General features: G+C 40.0%; 1 protein-coding gene across 2 annotated transcripts in view; it reads left to right on the forward strand.

Moving 5' to 3' along the window:
- The first annotated feature begins 1,117 nt into the window (after positions 1 to 1,117).
- Positions 1,118 to 27,230, forward strand: part of LOC115226524 (histone deacetylase 2) — a 38,676-nt gene continuing 12,563 nt past the window's right edge. Inside the window, exons 1-5 of one of the 2 annotated variants that reach the window (XM_029797524.2) lie at positions 1,118 to 1,559; positions 22,061 to 22,173; positions 23,993 to 24,110; positions 24,671 to 24,745; positions 26,758 to 26,896. In XM_029797524.2, coding sequence (XP_029653384.1) covers positions 1,511 to 1,559; positions 22,061 to 22,173; positions 23,993 to 24,110; positions 24,671 to 24,745; positions 26,758 to 26,896 — 494 coding nt within the window. In that variant the 5' untranslated portion in view covers positions 1,118 to 1,510. The remainder of the gene's footprint in view (positions 1,560 to 22,060; positions 22,174 to 23,992; positions 24,111 to 24,670; positions 24,746 to 26,757; positions 26,897 to 27,230) is intronic. The other variant, XM_029797525.2, reaches the window with a different exon arrangement.

Here is a 27,230-nt window from a genome sequence, read left to right on the forward strand (position 1 = left end):
GTTTTGTAATTTAGTCCAAGATACACTATGTCTTGATGGAAGACAGAACGATAGTAGCTGGAACACCTTTGATCACAGGTCCGCTGGATCAGGAACGACCAGTGACTAAACAACCACAAGGAAGGTTGCATTGAGTATATTAGTCCTAATATTCCTGGAATACCCTTTGTTCGTAGGTCTACAGGACCAACAGTGACCTGGGGTTATACAACAACCACAGCAGCAGCAGCAGCGTCTCCCCTTTTTACACCTAGCCCTAGAGGTCGCCACCAGTCGTTAGAACGGTTAATAGAAGGAGAAAGCGTCATCATCATGATCATCATCATCGTGATCATATCTGGACATAATCAGCAGCAGCCAGTTCTTGTCTGACCTCTCACCTCCCTTTTCCAATCTCTCCCTCTTCCCATTTATATCTCTGCCTCGTCCTCTCCCCCTCTTTCTAATTTTCTGTTCTCCTTCCCTCTTCTCTGCTCCTAACAACTCCCCTTCCTCACTCCTCTCTGGAAGTTGCTCCCTATTTCACTCTCACCACCCTTTCACCACTCTACATCCCACCCTCTCTCCTCTATATACTTTTCCTCCCTTGCTCTCAATTCTTCCTATATTTTCATTCTCTCTGTCTCCAAATACCTTCCTCTCTCTATATTTTTATACCTTCCTTCCACACCTCTTTCCATTCCTCTCTCGCTCATTCTCTCCCCCTTTCTCTCTCTCTCTATTCATCTGTCTTTCTATATACAAGCCTCCTTCCAACACTCTTTTCTATATATTTTGCTCCTCCTTTCTCTTTTTCGTTTTCCCTCTCTCCCCCTTTCTCTATTTTGACTCTCCCCATTCCTATCACTCTCTCTTATAAACCTACCTCCTCTTTCTCCCTACCCCTCTCTCTTTACTCTTCTCATTCCCTCTCTACTTTTACCTTTCATATTCCATCCCCCCCTCTCTCTCTTTCTCTGTCTCCCTTCCCTCTCCTCAACTCCACCAACTAACCAACTACAATAAGCAGCAACAACAGCAGTAATCATCATCACCATCATCATCATCATCAGCAGTAACAGCAGCAGCAGCCTTAATCATCAGCAGCAGTAGCCTTAATCATCAGCAGCAGCAATAACAGCCACGGCAGCAGCAGTAGTAGCAGCCACTTCCGGCCTCTCTCATTTCACCCTTTTACATTCTCCATCTCAGCTGTGGCTTTTCTTTCTCTCTCTCCCTTTAACTCGAACTGGAAAGGTCTGACCGGAGGTTATTCGGTTGACAACACTTACACACACACACACACACATACACACGCGCGCACATACACAATATATATACATACATACGTATTTATATAGCCAGCACACATTCATACATACACATATATCTCTACACTCACAACTGATATTTAAATTGAGAGGCAGGGCGGCTTATATATATATACATACGTATTTATATATATATTATATAGATTGCTGTGTATATATAGTTATATATTATTTACTATATACACAAAAGAAGTAGAAAAATGACCACTCAGGGACACAGTAAGAAACGAATATGTTACTATTATGATGGTAAGTTCAACTTTTATTCTCTTTGTGCATTAATACACGTGTATATATATATATATATATATAGAGAGAGAGAGAGAGGCGTGTGTATATATATATATATATATATAGGCGTGTGTATATATATATATATATATATATATAGGCGTGTGTATATATATATATAGGCGTATATATATATATATATATATATATATATATATATATATATATATATATATATATATGGCGGCGAGGTGGCAGAATCGTTAGCACGCCGGGCGAAATGCATAGCCGTATTTCGTCTGCCGTTACGTTCTGGGTTCAAATTCCGCCGAGGTCGACTTTGCCTTTCATCCTTTCGGGGTCGATATAATCGACTTAATCCGTTTGGCTGTCCTTGTTTGTCCCCTCTGTGTTTAGCCCCTTGTGGGTAGTAAAGAAATATATATATATATATATATATGGTGTGTGTATATGTTTGAGCGCGTGTATATATGTATTTGTGTCTACATCTCTTTGAATGTTAGGTGTGCTTATGTGTGTGTATGTACACGTATGGATGTATATACGTATAGGTTATACATCTTCCTCGTTACATATATCTACACATGTGATTGTGTAATTATATATATATATACACACTCGTGAATATGTATGTTCATATCTTTATTTCCCTACTTCGAGCTCCATCCTAGTACTGTTAGACATAGCAGCCAAATCTCCCCCAACTACGCGGTATACCGTCTTAAAAAGAAGGATATATCGAACAATGAAGTCTTGTGTATAAACGGATAGTCATGGATGGCACGTCTGTCACGTTTGCTTAATCAGTATTGACCCATGAACTTGTACGTGTTCACTCGAAATGCTAGAAATAGCAGTCAAATGTATATTCGTCTAGAAAAGTTATACATTGGAAAATATATTCTGGGTATTACTTTTTTAGACATTGGACTGTAGCCATGATGTAGCAACGTCTTGAAAAGTTTTAGTCAAATCGATCACTACATTAAAAAAATCTTGTGAGTTTTGTCGACCTGCTCCGTGACGGGGACGTAAACAAACCAACATCGATTGTGAAGCGATGGCTGTCGTGGCTGTGTGGTAAGAAGCTTGCTTCTCAAACACATGGTTCCAGGTTCAGTCCCACGATGTGGCAAGTGTCTTCTACTATAGCCTTGTTAGTGGATTTGGTATACGGAAACTAGAAGAAGCCCGTCGTATATGTATATATTTGCTTGTGTTTGTTCCCCCCGCCATCGCTTGACAACCGACGCTGGTGTGTTTATGTCCCCGTAACTTAGCAGTTTGTCAAAGGGACCGATAGAATACTGGGCTTACGAAGAATGTCCTGGGGGTTGATTTCTTCGACTAACACCCTTTAAAGCAGTGCTCTAGCATGGCCACAGTCAAATGACTGAAATGAGTAAAAGAATACACACACCCAAAGGCCTTCTACTCTAATAAGATCCACTCTCAAGGTTTTGGTCAGCCTGGAGCATTGGTAGAAGACACTTGCCCAAGGTACCATGCAGTGGGATTGAACCTGAAACCATGTGGTTTCAAAGTGAGGGTTCTTAACTACACACACACACAAAACGCGACGTGATAGTCACGGATGGATGAGTTTTGAAAAACCAGCCATGTTTCTTTTCAACCGTACGCGTCTCAGAAAAAGAGCTGTTAGATAATGAGGTCGTGTCCGAGATGCTTTTGATCAAAAGGGTCCCTGAAGTCCGGAGCTAATGACCAATTTGTGTGTGTATATATGTATATGCACACACACAAATTAGTCAATTATATATGTAGGCGCAGGCATAGCTGTTGTAAGAAGTTTGCTTCTCGACCACATGGTTCCGGGTTCGTTTCCATTGTGTGGCACGTTGGGCATGTGTGCTTTTAGTCTAGCCCCGGGCCAACCAAATCCCTGTGAGTGGATTTGGTATACTTAAAGAAACCCATCGTGTGTATGTATGTATATATATATATATATATCGTTTGTAGAAATACATAAATTCGATGGAGAAGCATACTCAAAGATGTAGAGCAGAGCAGTTAACATTAAGGGCGGCTCCATAAATCGGCCCCCGTTATAATATATATATATATATATATATATATATAAGAAAAGACATCCTTTAAGAGGTATTTATGTCCTTGAAATAAAATATATATAAATGTGTATATATATGCATTCTTTCAACGAAAGAACGCTTATATATATTTATTTATTTATTGTCAGTGTTGGTTTTGTTTTACCTGTTTATGTCCTAGCGGTTCGGCAAAAGGCACCGATAGAATAAGTACCATGTGAGGGCGGGATAAGAACTGTGGTTGGTTGGTTCGTTCGATGACCTGAAAATGCGGTGCTCTAGCGTGGTCGTTGCCCGACGACTGAAACAAGAGAAAAAATAAAAAAAAAAACGAACACGTACAATATATATATATATATATATATATATATATATATATATATATATATATATATGTATGTATAAAGTGAAAGCGTTGAGAGACGCATCCGGATACGTCTGTATTCGTGTGTGTGTGTGTGTGTGTGTGTGTGTGTGTGTATATATATATATACACACAACTCTAAGCACAACGACCAACCCTAGACCCTATATACTGCTTATCAAGCAGTGTGTAGTTTCAAATCCCGCCCAACCTCTCCTCACGTCTCTCTCTCTCTCACACTGGCTTCTGCTGTCTGTGGAACACTCTTATCTTCCTACTACTCTTTTTTGTACGCATGGATCTCTCACTAAGTAGGGGCTGATTTATAACAATATATAAATGTATTTGTTTTACTATTTAGATAATGTTTGTATATGTATATATATATATATATATATATCATATATATATTCATAAAGAAGTATGAATGTGTGAGCAAATCTATCTATCTACCTATCTGTCGGTCTGTCTATCAATATATCTATCTGTCTATCTACCTGTGTCTGTCTACCTGTTTGTATATATAATCTATTATCTGCCTGTCTATCTATCTCTTTTTTTTACTTTGTTTTTGCCCCCCTCGAAAAGAAAAACTCTACATTGTAATTGTCCCCCCCCCGTGTCTAGCCCTGTGTGGCCAATAAAGTTATCTATCTATCTATCTATCTATCTATCTATTATATATCTCTGTATCTATCTATCTCTATATATATCTATCTACCTATCTACCTACCTACCTACCTATCTATCTATCTCTCTCTCTCTCTCTCTATATATATATATATATATATCTACTTACCTACCTATCTACCTACATACCTACTTATCTATCTATCTGTCTATCTATGCAGGTGTTGCTGTGTGGTTTTGAAATTTGCTTCCCAACCACATGGTTTTGGGTTCAGTCCTGTTGTGTAGCACTTTGGGGCAAGTGTCTTCTGCTGCAGCCCCAGGTAACCAAAGCCTCGCTGTGTGTGTGTGTATGTTTGTGTCTTCTTGTCTTGACATCATGTGATGCTTGTAAATGAGTGTCACTGTCATACAAGTGGTGTGTCATTCCTTTCCAGTTCTCTGTGAAAGCATTACTGGCTGCTGTAGCCTTGAATTTACTGAAGCATTGTGAGTTGGGTTAGTAGATGGAAACTGGAAGAAGCCCTTGTGTGTGTGTGTGTGTGCCATGTAAAAAGCACTCAGTCCACTCTACATGGTGGTTGGTATTAAGAATGGCATCCAGCCATATAGACCATTCCAAAACACAGTAGCCTAGTGCAGTCGATCTACCTGGCTGGCTCCTGTGAAACCATTCAACCCATGCCAGCATGGAAGACAGACGTTGAGTGATGAGGATTATATATCCAATCATAACTCACCCTACATCATTAATCGGTTCCAGAGGACATGACTTCAGTCGAAATAACCATCATTTAAATGTATATATATATGTGTTTGTGTGTCTGTGTTTGTCCCCCTAGCATTGCTTGACAACCGATGCTGGTGTGTTTATGTCCCCGTTACTTAGCGGTTCGGCAAAAGAGACCGATAGAATAAGTACTGGGCTTACAAAAAGAATAAGTCCCGGGGTCGAGTTGCTCGATTAAAGGCGGTGCTCCAGCATGGCTGCAGTCAAATGACTGAAACAAGTAAAAGAGTAATAATTAAAACCAAGGCTCGCCTAGTTTGTTTTCATGCTAGCCTACAAATTCGGTAAATTGCTGGGCAGGTCTAGGCTGCTTTTATATTAAGAAGAAATTTCATATACTTTACTGTTGCCTACCTGGTGCCTGACGTTGGTGTTACTCGTTGAGGCTGATGTAGGAGGAGGAGAAGATTACACACAAGATCTTGATGGTTGGGGATCATCAGCTGACTCCTGTTGTGACAGTGTAGATCGTGAGAACTTGTCTAAACTTCCTTGAATTGTCTTTTTCTTCTCTTCAAAGGATTAGGTAATAAGGTGCAATAGTATCTTGACGACCCGCCTAATATTTTTACAAAACGTTGGTGCATTGGGATCTATTTTCTCAAAGCAAAACGTTTCGAGTATGATTGTTACGAGTGTCACCTTACTGGCACTTGTGCATGTGCTAGTAGGGTGCCAAGAGCACCATCTGAGCGTGATCGTTGCCAGAGCAGCCAACTGGCTTCCGTACCTGTGGCACGTAAAAGGACACCATTCGAGCGGGATCATTACCAATGTCGCTTCTCTGGCACCTGTGCTGGTGGCATGTGTGAAAAGATTCGAGCGAGGTAGTTGCCAGTACTGCCTGACTGGCCCCCGTGCAGGTGGTACGTAAAAAGCACCCACTACACTCTCGGAGTGGTTGGCGTTAGGAAGGGCATCCAGCTGTAGAAACACTGCCAAATCAAGATTGGAGCCTGTTGCAGCTATCTGGTTCGTCAGCCTTCAGTCAAAATCGTCCAACCCATGCTAGCATGGAAAGCGATCGTTAAACGATGATGAAATAAGAAAAAGCCTCTTGCATTTTCTTCAACATAAAACCACGTGGCTTGTGATCAGTGATGCATGCTGTATCTTAACATTAATTTTAATATGCTTTACAGATTGTTTCTGTTATTTTATTTATTTCCCAGAGAAGAATATGAATGTAACCAATCGATACAACCCGGAACTAACAGTACAGTATAGCATGACCATCACTGCTGTTTTGCGAGGCAACATAAATTAATACTGTATCTAATATTTATTTAATATTTTAGAGAGACCAACAGATCTTCGGAAATGATGTAAGTTGAAATGACTTAACCAGAGGTATATATGTGTATACACACACACACACACACACAGGTAAAGACTCCCTTTGGTCATGAATGACCATAAGATTGCACCTAAAAAGTTCCCTTTTGAGGCACAAGTCCAGGCAAAGTTGTTTATGGAAGACCAACAGTCACCCATGCATACCAGCCTCCCTTCTCCGTGCAACTGATGTTATCCAAAGGAAGGGCAAAGGCTGATACAGCTTGGCACCAGTGATGTCGCAATTCGTTTCTACAGCTGAATGAATTGGAGCAACATGAAATACATAGCGTTTTGCTTAAGAACACAGCACGCCCTGGTCTGGGAATCGAACCCACTATCTCATGACTGTAAATCCGACACTCTAACCACTGAGCCATGTACCTATATACATACAGATGTATGTATATACACACATACATCATCGTCATCGTTTAACGTCCATTTTCCGCGCTAGCACAGGTTGGACGGTTCGACCGGGGTCTGGGAAGCCAGGAGGCTGCACCAGGCTCCAGTCTGATCTGGCAGTGTTTCTACAGTTGGATGCCCTTCCTAACGCCAACCACTCCGTGAGTGTAGTGGGTGCTTATTACGTGCCACCGGCACAGAAGACTGTCAAACTGTGTATGTTTGTCTCCTTGTCTTAACATTATATGATAGTTGTAAATGAGTGTTACTATTGTATAAACAGTCTTTCATTTCCAGTATTCTGTGAAAGCATATCAGAACTTGGGGAAATATTACTTTGCTTGGCAACAGATGAGGAGCAGTACCCAGAGGTAACCTTGTGCCAGGTGATGAAAGGTTAAAGTATGATAGGCAGAAATAGGAGTCTTGCTGTAGAGGAAATACATGGCTACCCCCAGATGGAAAAGAGAGATGGTAGTGGTGAAGATGTTTTAGGGCATACCTTTCGAGTTACATGGAAGTGAATATAAGTAATACAGGGAATTGGACAGGATGAATGGGGGTAGGTAAGTTTATGAGAGTCGGAGGTTAGATGGGAAATGCACATGTGGAGGGAGTGTGTTAGGAAGATGAGCTGTGAGGGAGAAATTCGTTGGGCAGATTGTGTGTAGGGGCATAGACATAAATGAGGCCTTTAGAGGCTCAATTTTTCTTAGATGGATGGGTCTTAGTGAGCATGATTGTCTGATTTCTTCCTCATCTTTACAGTGAGGTTAAGCATTCAGAGGTCATTCTTCACCACTTCATCCCACATCTTCCTGGGTCTCCTCCTTTTACAGGTTTCATCTGCATTTAGGGATGAGCACTTCTTTATGCAACTGTTCTCATTCATATACATTATGTGACCATACCAGCACGGCCTTCTCTCTTGCACACTCCGTTTTGATGCCTCTTGTACCCAGTTTTTCTCTCAACATATTTGCATCTTGTTGTACATACTCTGACCGCTAGGGATACTGTATTTTGTTATGCAACCGTAATATGCCACAAAGTATATTAAACGTTTTTATAAGTTGGTACCGTGTTAGCAGTGCTATTACATCTCTTGTTAAGGTTATTCATATGATTAATGGGTTGGCATATATGCTCATTACCCATTTTACATCTATGACCTCTTTCGCATCAGGCATCAGAGATACAAAGCGTCATAACAAAATTCGTACTGGCTATAATTTCTATAGAAAATCAGTAGAGTGTCTGTGTGGTAAGTAGCTTGCTAACCAACCACATGGTTCCGGGTTCAGTCCCACTGCGTGGCACCTTGGGTAAGTGTCTTCTACTATAGCCCCGGGCTGACCAATGCCTTGTGAGTGGATTTGGTAGACGGAAACTGAAAGAAACCTGTCGTATATATGTATATATGGGTGTGTGTGTCTGTGTTTGTCCCCCTAGCATTGCTTGACAACCGATGCTGGTGTGTTTACGTCCCTGTCATTTAGCGGTTCGGCAAAAAGAGACCGATAGAATAAGTACTGGGCTTACAAAGAATAAGTCCCGGGGTCGAGTTGCTCGACTAAAGGCGGTGCTCCAGCATGGCCGCAGTCAAATGACTGAAACAAGTAAAAAAAAAAAAAAAAGAGGTAATCTTAACAAGTGATACATTCTGGTGTTGCACATCCTGCAAAGTACGTTAGCGATAACTCTTCCAAGCCTTCCCATGTTCTCTACATTCAGGACCCATGCTTCACTACCATATAGCATCGCTCTTCATGCACAAGCATCATACAATCTGACTTTCACTCTGAAGGAGAAGCCTTTTGTTACCCACAGAGGTAATATATCTCTGAACTTCCTCTAACCAGCAGTTCTTATTTTATTAATTATATTTTCAGAGCTTCCTCCTCCATTGCTAATTAAGTCAGCTAGGTGACAAAAACTGTCTACTACCTGTAGGGATCCTCATCATCATCATCATCGTTTAACATGTTTTCTGTGCTGGCATGGGTTGGACGGTTCGACTGGAGTCTGGGAAGCCAGGAGGCTCCACCAGGCTCCAGTCTGATCTGGCAGTGTTTCTACAGCTGGATGCCCTTCCTAACGCCAACCACTCCGTGAGTGTAGTGACTGCTTTTTACGTGCCACCGGCACAGAAGCCAGTCGAGGCGGCGCTGGCATCGGCCACGTTCGGATGGTGATTTTTATATGCCACCGGCACAGGTATCACAACTACCTTGACATTTAAAGAAATCTATTTCCAGTGTGTTCTTAGTGTTTACTACTCCTGCACATTTGTTAACATTTCTGTGATTCTGTTGCACCTGCACCTTTTGTGTGTCCATAGTTTGCACTTAATTCACCATACAAAATTTCCACCTGTACCTTTACTCTAATATCAGACAGGCCCATTTTCCTGAAGAGACTGATTTGTTTTCTTGCTTACTAGAACTGCAGTCTTTGCTCAGTTGACTTTAAGGCCTTAGGATACCAGGTTTTGCTTTCACACCGGATATTTCTTTTTTCATTCTACTACAGATTCATCTGTAAAAACAAGGCCATGTGCATAGAGGAGCTTTCATGGACAACTAGTTTTAACCCTTTCATTACTGTATTTATTTTGGGATGCTCTGAGTTTCTTTCAATTGATTTTAAATATAACAGAGAATTTAGTAAAATAACTTAGTTATCATTCAGCTAGTATTAGGAACATAAATTGTGACTTAAGTTTGGTGGAAGATTTTAATTCAAAACTTACAAAAACAAGACATTTGTACTCAGAGCCAGAGCCGGTTTCAGCCGGGTTGGTAACGAAAGGGTTAAACTCCTCTGCTATGACCTGCAAGACTATGATAAATAAGAGGGGATTGAGAATCAAGTGTTGTTGTGTTCCTGCTTACACTGCAGTGACCACCAGCTGTGTGAGCAAGACTCCCTGTCGAATGCTTTCTTCATGTTGACAAATGCTTAAGGATTGGCTAAAAGCTTCTGCAGCTGCCTTTCTTTTGTAGTGCTTTTGTCTACATCAAAACCAAACTGCATCTCATCTAGGATAACTCTCTACCTAATGAGTTGAGCTATAACCCTTTCTGTAAGTTTCGTGACCTGCTCCAGCAATTTGATACCTCTGTAATTGCTTCTGTTTAAGGCATCACCATCACCTTTGTAGCATTTGACTATAATGTTTCTTCACCAGTTGTGGGTGTCCCTGCTTCCTGGACAACCTGATTTAACTATATGAGTGATTAGGCTTTATCCCACTCCACCAAATATTTTGAGCATCTCCGCAGTAATTCCAGATGGACCAGGAGCTTTCCTTGTTTTCATATCCTTAATTGTTTTAGCTACCATGCTGCTGTCAACTCGGATAATTGTGTTGGTTTCCCATTAGGAAGACTCCCTTTTTCTTATGCATTCCCCACATTTAACAGCTCTTCATAGTAACACTTCCATGCCCCCTTTTTTCAAAATCCCTAAGTACAGGTGTACCATCATCAACCTGTACAAAATTCTCTCCTGCATCATAATTTACTCTGCAAAACTGCTTTGCGATGCAGAACACCTCAAACTTTTGGTCCTCATACTGTGGAACATTGGCAAGCCTCCTCCTTTCTGCATTTTCCCTTGTCAGACAGAACTGCTGCCCTGCTTCTTCCAATCCTTCCAGGACTGTCTCTTCATTTTTATGGCTCTGTTTACTTCACTGCTCCACCCCAATGTCACTCATCCTCTGGCTGGAATTTTGCATCAGCCACACACTTGGTCTGTTCCTCTCAAAAGGTTGTCCCAAAGGAACTTTTGGTTCTCTTCTACTTTATATAACTCTGTCTCCTCCTGCTTCTCATCAAATGTTTCAGTTTTCTCTAATTTTATAACTGTAGGCCGAATCTTTCTCTTTAGCATTCAGATTAATCTGCCAAATGTAATGCTGATTTATTCATATTTCAGGATAGTCCTTTGTGTGTGTGGTGTGTGTCTGATGAAAGATTTCCAGACAATAGACATAAAATAACAACTAACAAACAAGTGAAGAATGACTATATATAGTGGGTGTGTTATTGCACCCGTGATCACTAGATAGTGATTTCAATTCCTAGACTGGGTGATGTGCTGTGTTCTTGAGCAAAACACTTCATTTCGTGTTGCTCTGCGATCACTTCAACACCTGACATGTGGTACTCTGTTGCACCTGTTCAGACTATGTTGATTTGATGGAGGGAGTGCGTTAATGTGTAGCACAAACATTTGATCACCATAAAGAAATCAGTTGTGCAGATCGTTCATCAAAAGCTGAATGCTCATACATTGTCTTCAACAGGAGAGTCCACCATCTATCTATCCATCTATCTATCTATCTATCTAACTATCTACCTATCTATCTACCTACCTATCTACCTACCTACCTACCTATCTACCTACCTACCTACCTACCTACCTACCTACCTATCAACCCACCTATCTACCTACCTACCTACCCACCTATCTATCTACCTACCTACCTACCTACCTACCTACCTATCAACCCACCTATCTACCTACCTATCTACCTACCTACCTACCTAACTACCTACCTATCTACCTACCTACCTATCAACCCACCTATCTACCTATCAACCCACCTACCTACCTACCTACCTATCTACCTACCTTCCTATCAACCCACCTATCTACCTACCTATCTACCTACGTATCTATATATATAGTATATGATATAATATGCTGTGTCATCTTGTAGGATGAGATCCACCACAAATCAGCCTGACGTATGTATATTGTGATACTAGTGCTTGAATAGATACTGAGATTCTATATATCACTGATAGAGGAATCAGATGCTATGTCTAGCTGGACATCTGCCATTAACAAGGCCAAGGAAGGCTGAGATCATATGGTCTGGCAGTTTCAGTGGCTGTAGCAGATAGTTCTCACCTGCTAGCAATATAAACAGGAGTGCTTTTAGGCACCTCAAGTCCATGTGAGATGTTCTCTCAAGCTAAATAATGCAGTATTCTTGGTTCTAGCACAACATCCACTTTAAGTGGGAGATAAATATTAGCCTTTGGTATTAATACTGCTTCTGTTGCTATAAATTATGTATTTCTTGTGTGGCAGGCATATCACTGTGCTTGATGGCAAAAATTTCTGTGCTGGTGAATTGTTGCTTGACGACCACATGATTTCAGGTTTAGTCCCACTGCATGGCATTGTGAGCAAGTGTCTTCTGCTATAGCCTCAAGCTGACCAACAGATGTTAGATGGAAACTGAAAGAAGCCTGTCATACATGTGTGTGTGTGTGTGTGTGTGTGTATATATATATATATATATATATATATAAGGCGAGCTGGCAGACACGTTAGCGTGCCGGGCGGAATGCTTAGCGGTATTTCGTCTCTCGTTATGTTCTGAGTTCAAATTCCACCGAGGTCGACTTTGCCTTTCATCCTTTCGGGGTCGATAAATTAAGTACCAGTTTCTCACTGAGGTCGATGTAATCGACTTAATCCCTTTGTCTGTCCTTGTTTGTCCTCTCTATATTTAGCCCCTTGTAGGCAATAAAGAAATATATATATATGTGTGTGTGTGTGTATATAATACACACCCATGTGTCAGTGTTGGTCCCCCACCACCACTTGACAACTGGTGTTGGTGTGTTTACATCCCTGTAGCTTAGCAGTTTGACAAAAGAGACCGATATAAAAAGTACCAAACTTAAAAAAAATCTATTGGGATTGATTCATTTGACTAAAAATTCTTCACTATGGTGCTCCAGCATGACCACAGTCAAATGATTGAGACAAGTAAAAGATAACAGATTAATTAATATGATTCTGGGTTTCCTGCACATATGGAAAAGACAGAATAGTCAATGCTGGAAGGCTGTTTTGCTTGGTAATAGTTAAATATATGGTTTTGATGATTCAGTTTGAGTGTGTGTGTGTATGTATATATATATATATATATATATACAACTTACAAATAAAGGCAAACGAAAAAAATTTCTAATGCCAAATATGCCGAAAATTGGACATATTGTCCATTACCATATAATTTATCACAATACGCACACTACTCGAAAAAAAGCCGACAGAAATTTCTAAAAAAATTCCATTATTACCATATCGGACCGATTTCAGGGTTAGTTCGTAAGAACCCTCCCTTCGTCAGTGATAAACGTGGTAAAGTAATAAATGAGATACTTACTCATACCCATGGAAGAAGCAAAACACTAAGTCATGAGCACAACTAAGTACCCCAAATACATCCAAAATAGAAATAAGGTATTTTTTAATATGCTGGCCATTGATAAAAATTTTTTTTGAAAAAAATTTTATCCTACATTAAAAAAAAATATATATATATATATATATATAATATATATATATATATATATATGTAGGTCCCGGGTTGATTTGGGGTTAACCACGGTAAATAAGGTACTCAATACATAGCAGAGTAAATTAATTTATTATATAGAAGGAGCTTCTACAGGACTAGAACTGTTTCATTCAAGAGAAATCTTCAGGGCTTCCTGAAGATTTCTCTTGAATGAAACAGTTCTAGTCCTGTAGAAGCTCCTTCTATATATATATAATATATATATATATATATATATGCATACATGCATACATACATAGCCGATCCTTTGATCCTATCTTCCTCATATTCATCCTCTTGATGGTAGACCCTGACATCTTTCACATCCCCCATCATCTTACTTTTTCCAGCTAGAGTAGCCATGTATCTTTTCTACAGAAAGACACCAGTTCCTATCCTTCAAATACACTCTTACCTCTCAACGCCTGGCATAAACCCACCCCACTCAAGACCCCACATGCAGTCAGGGGACCTTGTTTTGTGACCTACTTGGTTACTTTGTTAGTGATGATGATATGAAAATATACAGGTGCAGCTGTGGCTGTGTAAGTAGCTTGCTTACCAACCACATGGTTCTGGGTTCAGTCTCACTGCGTGGCACCTTGGGCAAGTGTCTTCTTCTATAGCCTCAGGCCAACCAAAGCCTTGCGAGTGGATTTGGGAGACGGAAACTGAAAGAAGCCCATCACATGATATATATGTGTGTGTGCACGTGTTAGTCCCTCACCACCAGTTGACAACTGGTGGTGGTGTGTTTACACCTCCATAACTTAGCAGGTTTGCAAAAGAAACTAATAAAATAAGTACTAGGTTTCAAACAATAATGTCCTAGGTTCAATTTGTTGGACCAAAACACTTGCGGGTGGTGCCCCAACATGGCTGCAGTCAAATGACACACCATCGGAGTCGATAAATTAAGTACCTATTTCTTTACTACCCACAAGGGGCTAAACACAGAGGGGATGAACAAGGACAGACAAACGGATTAAATCGATCACGTCGACCTTGGCGGAATTTAAACTCGGAACATAACGGCACACAAAATACCACTAAGCATTTCGCCCGGCGCGCTAACGTTTCTGCCAGCTCTCCGCCTTCGATAAATTAAGTACCAGTTACTCACTGGGGTCGATGTAATTGACTTAATCCCTTTGTCCTTGTTTAGCCCCTTGTGGGCAATAAAGAAATAGGTATAACAGGAACCAGTGCCAAACTCCTATGTTACTGCAAGTACTAGGTGCTTTTTTTTGTGTGTGTGCACTAGTGAGGTTGCTAGGTAACTTGGAAGGCAAGACCCTGAGATAGAGTGGGGATGCAGTACTCAGGGAGGTGTAACCATAGCCGCTATAGCCTGTGCTGCTGGACTTGCAAGGACCTGACTAGAACACTGCATTTGGAACACTTCACATATTGTATGATTTTCGTGCAAATTCGGTAAGTAGCTTGCTTACCAACCACATGGTTCTGGGTTCAGTCCCACTGCGTGACATCTTGGGCAAGTGTCTTCTACTATAGCCTCGGGCTGACCAAAGCCTTGTGAGTGGATTTCGTAGACGGAAACTGAAAAGAAGCCTGTCGTATATATATGTGTGTGTATATATATATATATATACATATATATATATATGTGTGTGTGTGTGTTAGTGTGTCTGTGTTTGACCCCCTAGCATTGCTTGACAACCGATGCTGGTGTGTTTACGTCGCCGTCACTTAGCGGTTTGGCAAAAGAGATGGATAGAATAAGTACTGGGCTTACAAAAAAGAATAAGTCCCGGGGGCGATTTGCTCGACTAAAAGGCGGTGCTCCAGCATGGCCGCAGTCAAAATGACTGAAGCAAGTAAAAGAGTAAAATTGATGCTGAATCTAAGAGTAAATATGTTGTCGCAAATTCACATAGATATAACTCTGTGGTAATTTTTTTTATTCCTTTACTTATTGCGGTCATTTGGCTGCAGCCATGCTGGAGCACCATCTTGAAGGGTTTTCATCAACCGCGCGATGACCAAAGCCATGTGAGTGAATTTGGTAGATGGAAACTGGGGAAGTCTGTTGTGTGTAGATATGTATGTCTTTGTGTGTCCCCCCCCACCATCACTTGACAACCGGTGTTGCTTTGTTTCTGTCCCTGTACTTAGCAGTTCAGTAAAAGGTACCATAAGAATAAAACAACACTTGGGGGTCAAATTTGCTCAGCTGTACCCTTCAAGGTGGTGCACCAGCATGGCCACAGTCCAGTGACTGAAATAAAAGCTAACATTGATTTCCACCAAAACTGTTGTCTTATGTAAATATGTGAAATATCTGCTGAATTATCAATATTTGAACTTGGTTTGACAAATCCGTTTTTGGTTTTTTGTCACCCACCACAGTCCTTACTTATTGGTCATCGCTCCTCACCCTGTCTCTAGGGGGGGGGGAATTCTCTCTCTCTCTTTTTACTTGTTTCAGTCATTTGACTGCGGCCATGCTGGAGCACCGCCTTTAATCGAGCAACTCGACCCTGGGACTTATTCTTTTTTTCTAAGCCCAGTACTTATTCTATCGGTCTCTTTTGCCGAACCGCTAAGTAACGGAGACATAAACACACCAGCATCGGTTGTCAAGCACTGCTAGGGCGACAAACAGACACACAAATACATATATATATACATATATACGACGGGCTTCTTTCAGTTTCCGTCTACGAAATCCACTCACAAGTTTTTGGTCGGCCCGAGGCTATAGTAGAAAACACTTGCCCAAGGTGCCACGCAGTGGGACTGAACCCGGAACCATGTGGTTGGTAAACAAGCTACTTACCACACAGCCACTGCTGCGCCTAAATGTCCATTTTTTTTTGACGTTGGTAGCAAGACATTTTCTCTGTAAAATATACATATGTACAGTGTATGTGTATTCTTTCCAACCTTAACGCTGTGATCATGCTGGAGTGCTGTCTGTGTGTATACGCAAACACACACTCTCACGCACATACTCTGTCTCTTTTACCTTGGTGAACCTGGAAATTTGTTAAATAGAAATGGCAATCTATTGGGGTCGATAGCAGGAGTCCTTTACGTTCTAGGTTCAAATCTGGCTGAGGTCACTTTTGCCTTTAGTCGTTCCCAGGTTTTGATAAAATAAAAGGAACCCAGCCAAGTTGCTGGGTTCGATTTCATATGAAGCATAATACCTTCAGATGTGAATTGAATTATAACTGAACCGCCTTGAAGGCTTTGCTTCGGCATGGCTACTTTACTCATGCCTAAACCCAATAGATAAAATGTATTTATATATATATATATATATACACACATATATATATATATGTATGTATGTATGTATATATGTATGTGTGTATATATATGTATGTATATATGTGTATGTATATATATGTATGTATATATGTGTATGTATATATATGTATGTATATATGTGTATGTATATATGTATGTATATATGTATGTATATATATAAGTGTATATATGTATATATATATATGTATATATATATATATGTATATATATATGTATATATATGTATATATATATATATGTATATATATATATATATTTCTTTACTGCCCACAAGGGGCTAAACATAGAGGGGACAAACAAGGACAGACGAAGGGATTGAGTCGATTATATCGCCCCCCAGTGCGAAGCTGGTACTTTATTTATCGACCCCGAAAGGATGAAAGGCAAAGTTGACCTCGGCGGAATTTGAACTCAGAACGTAACGACAGACGAAATACAGCTAAGCATTTCGCCCGGCGCGCTAACGTGTCTGCCAGCTCGCCGCCATATATATATATATATACACACACGCATTCTCTGTTTTTAATTGTTTTCTCATTTAAATAAACGTTTACTAATTCGACTCTATGTGTTTGAGTGTGTACGAATACATACAGCTAAGATATAGGCAGCTATATGTGTATCTGTGTGTTTCTCAGTGTATATGTATCTATTTGTCTGTATAGATGTGTGTGCGTGTGTCTATGTATCATACAAATGGTGTTGACTCAATTCCCTGTACAAGGCCGTATAATTGACGGATATATATATCTTTTTTTTAATCACTTCGTATACGCAAATATATACATAGATCGGCATGTTGACTTAACTGAGTCCCCCTTTTTACCAAACCGTGAGCTTACACACACACACACACACACACACACACATATATATATATATACACACACACACACACACACACAAACTATGTAAATAGAGATGAATGCACCCTATCCGCGTCGTTTATACACAGTCACACGCGCCAGTTTAATACACATTTCTTTGTTATATGTCTCCTATATACTACACGTTAACACATAGATGCCTACAGTAACTGATATATATATATATATATATATATATATATATATATATATATATATATAGGGTCGCGAATAATCGTTATAAATATCACCACCAGTGGCCTAGCATGTGTATAAAAAGTCAATAGACAACATATTCGTATTTCAAAATAGAAAATTTACCCTTTAACAGGTAATTTTACATGCTAGAAATAGCAGCCAACACGGCCCAAAAAAAATTTGCTATAAAATTGTTTTTTTTTTTTTGACCGTGTTGGCTGCTATTTCTAGCTTGTAAAATTACCTGTTAAAGGGTAATTTTCTATTTTGAAATACGTATATATATATATATATATATATATATATATATATATATATAATCCTCCCTCTTATATATACATATAACTTACTCCTGTCGTGTGCACACACATAAAAGCACGCCTTATACACACATACAGCTCACTACTTTATATACATATAGTCATGTATACGCAGAAAAACTTACACAAGGAGTGACGCACAGCGCGCACACATAAAAAAAAACTCTCACACACATGCACGTACTCAGTGACACACACACACACATATGCATACACATACACAAAGAACTACCTTTTCTCTCGCGCACACACACTTTCGTATATGCGCGCGCGCACACACACACACACACACACACTCACAAAGAACCCACTCCTCTCTCTTTCTCGATCTGTCACTCACACTCAGCGATACACGCACGCGCACACATACATTCACACTCACTCACACACATCCATCTGCGCGCGCTCTGTGCCGTTTAACTACGGAAGCCACTAATCCCAATTTTTCACGTCCGTATTTGCAATTTTCATTGCCGGACATATTCGTTTTTTTTTTTTTTTCTCTTCATCCTTTTGTCTTGTCTGTTCCTTCCTTCTTCACTACGTTTATCCTTTACACCTACATCCAACATTTATACTCTCCACTATAACACACTGAAACCAGAATTCCGTATTTTTCTCTCTAAATTAATCTGAACTTCTAAAAACTACCCCTACCATCTCATACACATATACCCACTCGCGCGCGCATTATGTTTTGCCCTTTTTATTTGAAATCTATCTAAAGAGCCCCTTAAGGCTCATGGAGTTCCACTTTGCCCATCTATTATAACGCGGGAGCCTCTACGTGGTCGCGCGACCTTCTAGAAAAAGCAGCCAAATTTCCCCTTCCATATTACTATATAAGACACAAAATTGCAGGTGTAATCTTCGGTATACGATGACTGAATACAAAATGTAATGGTCATGGTTGGAACGCTTTGTTCACGGGATTGTTCGTTCAATGCTGTCTGCAGGCTGGGTGCCGAATTAATATACTACATACACTCAATAATCGATGGAGTGGTCGTGGCCAGAACACCTATTACATAGTGTGTATATGTTTAATCGCGCGCACACGCACACACACTATTTTGTTCCCTTTATTTGAAATCCATCTTAATAGTCCCTCGGTCTTTTGGAGTTCCACCCGACCTTTCAGTTTTAACATCGATGCCCCTACGTGGTCTCGCGACCTCCTAGAAATGGCAGCCGAATTCTCCTTCGAACTCACCATATATGACCAATGTTGGTAGTCATACACGCACACACAAACATAAGATGGCGGTATAATCTTTGATACGCTGTGACTGAATAGAAAATGGGATGGTTACGGCTGGAACACCTGAAAACATCTTTGGAAAGACTTCTTCCAGCCCCCCCCCCTATTTTCTCCCAAATTTTCTTTTTTTTTTTTTTGCCAAATACCCCCCGTTTTCGGATACGGAGATTCCGGAAAATTGCCAAAAATCGGCGTTTAAAAATTTCGCCCCCTTCCTTCCTTCCCCCTAATTTCTTCATTTTTGACTTTTTTCCCCAACCCTAAAATCCTAACCCTAACCCCCTAACCTTAAGTACAAAAATTTTTGGAAATTCTTTTCAGAATCATAATCTCCGTATTTTTCCGCATATTTTTTTTGGGGAAAAAAAAATTCTGAAAAAAGTAGCCATGTACTGCGAGGAGAGGGGGAGGTAATTTTTTTTTTATATAAATTGAAATTTTACAAAAGTTTTGGAAATATTTTCAGAATCATAATCTCCATATTTTCCCACATATTTTGAAATAGAAAAAATTCTGAAAAAAAAAAAAAAAAAAATTGGAGGAAGGGGCAATTTCAAAATGCTGATCTTTGCCAATTTTTTTGGCAGATTTGTATTCTCCATAGCCGAAAAAAAAAAAAATTAAAAATGGGTTTTTTTTTGGGATGTACAAAAGGAAGTCTTGCCTTTTCAACCACATGGTTCCAGGTTTAGTCTCATTCCATGGCACTTTGGACAAGTGCCTTCTGCTATATCCCTGAGCTGGCCAAACAGTGTAGTCCAAGATACACTCAGTCTGAATAATCGATGGGATGGTCACAGTTGGAATATCTTTGATCGTAGTTCTGCTGGCAACAAAAAATCCGTATGGTGTACCCAGTGTAAGCTATGGACACAAGAGGTGCAGTGAAACCTCAGGAAAGTTAACAGAAAGCAGAATTTGCTTTTGGCAGATGCACAGGTTCAATAAACACCAACAATATACAGGTAATAGACTTCCTCAAATGTAGGCGGCCAAGTTAGCAGTGGAGGAGGATGCTCTGAAAGTGTAGATGCTAGAATAAGAACAAGCTGGGCAAAATTCAGAGAGTTACTACATTTGTTGGTAACAAAGGGCCTTTCCTTCAGAGTGAAGGGCTGATTGTGTACGTACAGTTATACTACATGGCTGTGAAACATGGGCCGTGGCTGCAGAGAATATGTGAAGGTTTGAAAGAAATGAAGCCAGCATGTTCTGCTGGTTGTGCAATGTTAGTATGCCTGTCCAACAACAACAATGGTGTAAATATGTTGAGAAAAATTGGGTATAAGAAGCATCAGATGTAGTTTGCAAGAGAGAAGACTGCACTAGTATGGTCATGTATGAAGAAGTGTCAGTCTGTAATTGTGGAGGGAACTGGTGGAAAGGGTAGATCCAAGAAGGCCTGAGGATGAAGTGATGAGGAATGATCTTCTGATGTTGAGCCTAGAGATGGCAAAGGATTATTGGGGATTTACTCTGCTTGAGAAAACTTGCATGGCTAAGTAAAATCCAGGACATTAAAAATCGAAAGAAAAAATAAACAGCTCTTATAAAAAATAAAAATATAGGCGCAGGAGTGGCTGTGTGGTAAGTAGCTTGCTAACCAACCACATGGTTCCGGGTTCAGTCCCACTGCGTGGCATCTTGGGCAAATGTCTTCTGCTATAGCCCCGGGGCGACCAATGCCTTGTCAGTGGATTTGGTAGACAGAAACTGAAAGAAGCCCGTCGTATATATGTATATATATATATATATATATATATATATATGTGTGTTTGTGTGTCTGTGTTTGTCCCCCTAGCATTGCTTGACAACTGATGCTGGTGTGTTTACATCCCCGTCACGTAGCGGTTCGGCAAAAAGAGACCGATAGAATAAGTACAAGGCTTACAAAGAATAAGTCCCGGGGTTGATTTGCTCGACTAAAGGCGGTGCTCCAGCATGGCCGCAGTCAAATGACTGAAACAAGTGAAAGAGAGAAAGAGAGCTTTGCAAGTTTAATGAAGTGTTTATTGAACAAGAGAGGTGCGAAATTTAAGAAGCGGCTTGTTAGCATGGGTGGGAAATGGGGTTGTAGGGAAGGGGGTGTGGACATAAAATGTTTGTTTTAGCAGGTTACCAAACTATCAGTTTAATCTCCCAGCTAAAACGGTAATGACAAATTTTAAAGTTTGCTTGACATTTTATAAATTTGAAAGGGATTAAAAATTTGATGTTCCATATCAAAGGTTCCAACAAGAATAGGCAGAAAATCAGAGCTTGGGGTAAGACACTTTTGACCAATCAGGATTCTGTTTATATAAGCAGTTTGATTGGTCACCTTCCTGTCGGTTGAGTAAAGTGTCATCCAAGCTGATGTTTATTGGTAATTCAACTTATTTTGCAACACTTGTGTGTATTTATCAGCCTTGTTTTTGTTGATAAGAATTATCAACAACTTTTCCTGTGATTTTGATTTGAGAAGACAGAAGTATGCTAAAGATCGGGCATAAACTCACTGAAATGCAGACCTGTAGATGTATTTATCTTCTTCGAAACAGTTCCGTTTGTATTCTTCCCTGAAACATTTTTGCTTTTGTTTGTCTTCTAGGTGACATTGGCAATTACTATTATGGGCAGGGACATCCGATGAAACCTCACCGTATACGCATGACCCACAACCTGATTCTCAATTATGGCCTCTATAGAAAAATGGAAATATATGTGAGTATTATTTCATTTCATTTTCACCTATCCATCTCTGACCGCTGTTCCTGAAAGGTTCACAAGGATAGTCCTCAAGCACCTCCCCCATATAAAGCAAGTGTCGTTACACTTTCTGGTGGTGTTCTCAAGTCTTGCGCAATGAGATCCAACCACCTCATTCTTGGTCCATTCTTAGGTGTTTTCTGCATATTGGCTTGGCTTGAAGAATTTGTCTTGCAGTTCTTTCCTGCAACATTCTAATCATGTCAGTAGCACCACACCTGTGAGAAGTAGTGGCTCAACTTGGAGAGACTCCCCAATCTCTCGGACCTTTAGCATTTAAAACCGGCCCTCTCTGGTTCAAATATGCTACCTGTTTTTATTTTCTAACCACCCAAGCCCGGCCCAGCTCAGCCTATCACACCTACCCTTAAATATCATTATAAAATATTCAATCAACAAAATTTTAAAGCTACAAAATCATAACATCACAATGCCAGATTTTGTTGATTTTCAAGACAAGTTGCTATTAGTTTCTTTTGATGTCAGCTTACCTGGAAATAAACAATGCAGTTAATATGAAGAATTGAAATTAATGAATGCAAGATTTCATAGCTCTAGCATCACACCTTTGCAGGCAGCCTGTGAACTTTTCAGCCCATCCTCATATATCATCATTTGTCTACTTCAGTACTGGTAAGGGTCGGACAGTTTGGCATGATCCAGCAAGCTGGGGGCTGAATCAAACTCCAGTGTAGCTTTGGCATGGTTTCTATAGTTGGATGCCCTTCTTCAATGTCAACCACTGACAATATGTACTGGGTGCTTTTCTTGTGCGAGTGGCATTCGTCTGGTTGCCAAATAAGTTGCAAGACAGGAAAAAAATAAATTAAAAAAGGAAAGCTCCCATGTCTAATTGGGGTGAAATATTTGAGACAAGGAGGTGACTTTGTACCAGGTGTTAAAAGGGATGAGCACAGATGTCCTGCTTTAGAGAAGATGTATGGCTACTCATCATTATATAGGTGTGGGTGGGAAGAAGATAAAGATGATAGTTATAGGGTGGCTGAGGAAATCCTCGAAGCACAAGGGTAGTTTAACCCTTTAGCATTCAAACCAGCCACATTCGGCCAATATATTCTACTTCCTTTAAGTTCAAACCATCCAGATCCAGCTTATTACACATACCCTTCAATATCATTCCTAAAGTAAAGAGTTATATAGCAGAAATCTCAACAGCTATGAGATAGGACATGATAAATTCAAAACAATGGGAATAAATAAGTATTACAATTGACAGTAACACTAAGAGTTAACCCTTTCGTTACTGCATTTATTTTGAGAGGCTCTGTGTTTCTTTCAATTACTTTAAATATAACAAAGAATTTAATAAAATAACTTGGTTATCATTAAGATAGTGTTAGGAGCATAAATTGTGACTAAAGTTTGGTGGAAGATTTTAATTCAAAACTTATGAAAACAAAACATTTGTACTCAGAGCCAGGGCCGGTTTCAGCCGGGTTGGTAACGAAAGGGCTAAGGAAGGATATGGACAGAGGACTAGTAGAGTAATTTAATGAGTGTGAGAGGAAAGCGACATGGTCAGAGAAATGGGGGATATGATTTTCCAGTTTCTATCCAACAGACTTCACTCGCAAGGTATTGGTCAACTCGTAACGATGATAGCAGACATCAACTGACAACATCCATGCTGCAAGAGTGAAGCCCAAACCATATTCCAAAACAAACCATCACAAGCACATATCTATCCTCCATGCTTGCCCCTATGCTTTATCAAAACTAATCTTGTTCGTTTGTGTTGTTTGCAATGTTTCAGAGACCCCACAAGGCAATCCAGGAAGAAATGACAAAATTCCACAGCGATGATTATATCAAATTTTTAAGAAGCATTCGACCAGACAATATGTCTGAATATAACAAACAGATGCAACGCTGTAAGTTGGGTTTTTTTTTTGCCTCTCTCCGTCCCCTGGTTTAACTGTGTCTCCTTTGTTGTTTTGCCCAGCCTTTCATCTCTTCCTCTGTCCACTATTTACTATTTTGTCCCCTCTTGCTGTCTTCCGTGTCCTATTTGCTGCTGTCTCCATGTTTCATCATCATCAAGTTTATCCCCCACCATTGCTTGACAACCAGTGTTGGTTTGTTTATGTTCCCATAACTTAACGGTTCAGCAAAAGTGATTGATAAAATAAGTACCAAGCTTAAAAAAAATAAGAGCCAACCAGGCTGAAGCCTGTACCAGACTTCTGTGACTGTTTTGGCAGGATTTTTACAGCTGGATGCCCTTCCTAACACTAACCACTCTGTTGTAATATGCTACCTCTGTTGCAATTAATTTTTAAAATAATAAAGAATTTAGTAAAATAACTTTGCCATTATGAAGCTACTGTTTGGATCATAAATTAACTTGGTATTTTGATGGAAAGTTTTAATTGAAATCCCAAAGTGAAAGCAGTGTTGTGATCCTTATGTCTGTCTCTCTTTTTATTTTAAGTCAACGTCGGAGAAGATTGTCCTGTATTTGATGGCATGTACGAGTTCTGTCAGCTGTCCACTGGTGGATCTGTTGGTAAGTTCACACATTCGTTTATCTCTCTTGCTCGCCTATACATATTGTTTTGTTCTTTGAGTGCTGCATTAAAGGGCTTTAGTCGAAATGTTAAGAACAATCTTAAACATAGAGATGTAGGTGTGGCTGTGTGGTAAGTAGCTTGCTTCCCAATCACATGGTTCCGAGTTCGGTCCCACTGCATGGCACCTTGGGCAAGTGTCTTCTACCATAGCCTTGAACCAACCAAAGCCCTGTGAGTGCATTTGGTAGATGGAAACTGAAAGAAGCCTGTCATATATATGTATATATATATATATATATATGTGTGTGTGTGTGTTAGTGTTTCTTCCCTCACCATTTCTTGACAACCAATGTTGGTGTGTTTGCGTCCCTGTAACTTGGCAGTTTGACAAAAGAAACTGGTTATATAAGTACCAGGCTTACAAAAATAAGTCCAGGGGTTGTTAGCTTTGACTAAAAGGCGGTGCTTCAACACGGCCTCAGTGAAACAAAAGAATATGTTAGAGAACTCGTCTCACCAGGAAACAGCTGTATATAGATCTCCTGCCTGTTCCCACCTTTATAAGGCAAAGGCACTTTGCAGTAACATTGTCGGTGAGCTAAAGCAAGACCTAGCAAATGGCTTACTGCTTTGGATGCCAAAGCATAGCCATACTTCTGCTGGTTGTCTGAACACGGCATACATACAAAACTCACTGGAGAAACTGGATGCCTCCCTGAAGACCTCCCTCAACTACTTATTAAGGTTATTGCTAAAGAAATTATAGCCAGCACTGATTTTGTTAGGTTTTATATCTGGGTACACCTGAAGTATGGCATATATACCTGTCATCCATTTTTCACCTTTGATCTTGTTGTTTATATTAGGTGTACGTGGATATGAAACATCATAACAAAACCTGTGCTGGCTAAAATTTTTACAGAAAATCTATAGAGACAACCTTAACCAGTGATGTAATAGCATTGCTAACACAGTAATGGCTTATAAAAATGTTTAACATACTTGTATATCATGGTTGCATAATGAAATACAGTGTCCCTACCAGTCATTAATATTCCTTCAAGTAGTTCAAGACTAAGATGGTTGGCATGCATAAGTTAGAAATACCTGAGCAAGCTTGATGGTAAGTAGCTTGCTTACCAACCATATGGTTCCGGGTTCAGTCCCACTGCGTGGCATCTTGGGCAAGTGTCTTCTGCTATAGCCCCGGGCCGACCAAAGCCTTGTGAGTGGATTTGGTAGACGGAAACTGAAAGAAGCCTGTCGTATATATGTATGTGTTTGTGTGTCTGTGTTTGTCTCCCCAACATCGCTTGACAACCAATGCTGGTGTGTTTACGTCCCCGTCACTTAGCGGTTCGGCAAAAGAGACCGATAGAATAAGTACTGGGCTTACAAAAGAATATGTCCCGGGGTTGATTTGCTCGACTAAAAGCGGTGCTCCAGCATGGCCGCAGTCAAACAAGTAAAAGAGTAAAGAGTAAGAGTATATGATCAGGATTATTTATTTCTAACATTGTCTTGTACGCAATCTAACTTGAGTATTTCCTTTCCCAGAATTGGTGGCTTTGATTTCAGGTAAATCTTCAAAAATTACTATGGAATTCTCTAAGTCAAAAACCCCACAGATGCATTGCCTGATTCAAAATTTGATTTTTTAAAAAAATATTTTAACTACTCTTTAGGATAAATAGTTGTTTCTAAATGCCTAAACTCTTTCAACAGACTGGACTTGGCTAATGATGCCCAAGAACGAGATGGTAGTGATAAACTGGGTGGGAACAGAGCAGACTCTGCTAATAATACCCAAGGATGAGGTGGTGGTGTTGAACTGGGTGGGAACAGAGTGGACTCTGCTAATAATACCCAAGGATGAGGTGGTGGTGTTGAACTGGGTGGCAAGTTAATTCTCTGGATTTGAAGATTCTGTAGGGTAAATGCTTGTTGAGTCTGTTTCTAAATATTTCTCCCCTGTTGTATTTGAACCTGTGCACTGTTTGTTTTGCAGCGGGTGCAGTCAAACTGAACAAACAAGCTGCAGATATTGCAGTCAACTGGGCAGGAGGTTTGCATCATGCGAAAAAATCTGAAGCATCTGGTTTCTGTTATGTGAATGATATCGTCCTGGCCATCCTGGAGTTGCTGAAGTAAGTGGCACTTTGTATACTGTCTGTCTTTGAGTGTGAGTGAAGTTGGTTTAATCAGAGAAATAGGGGGCAGGAAGAATTCTTTGGTTTGATGGAGAGAGTTTTGTTGAGTTATTTGTGTTTCATATGAGAGGCGGGGGGGAATTTGGTAGATTAAAACTGAAAGAAGTTTATCCCCCACCATTGCTTGACAACCAGTGTTGGTTTGTTTATGTTCCCATAACTTTGTGGTTCAGCAAAAGTGACTGATAAAATAAGTACCAGGCTTTAAAAAAAAATAAGTCCTGGGATCAATTCATTTGACTAAATTTCTTCCAGGTGCTGCCCCAGCTTG

Source organism: Octopus sinensis, linkage group LG30 (assembly GCF_006345805.1).
Source record: "Octopus sinensis linkage group LG30, ASM634580v1, whole genome shotgun sequence".
In the NCBI taxonomy this organism is placed as follows: domain Eukaryota; kingdom Metazoa; phylum Mollusca; class Cephalopoda; order Octopoda; family Octopodidae; genus Octopus; species Octopus sinensis.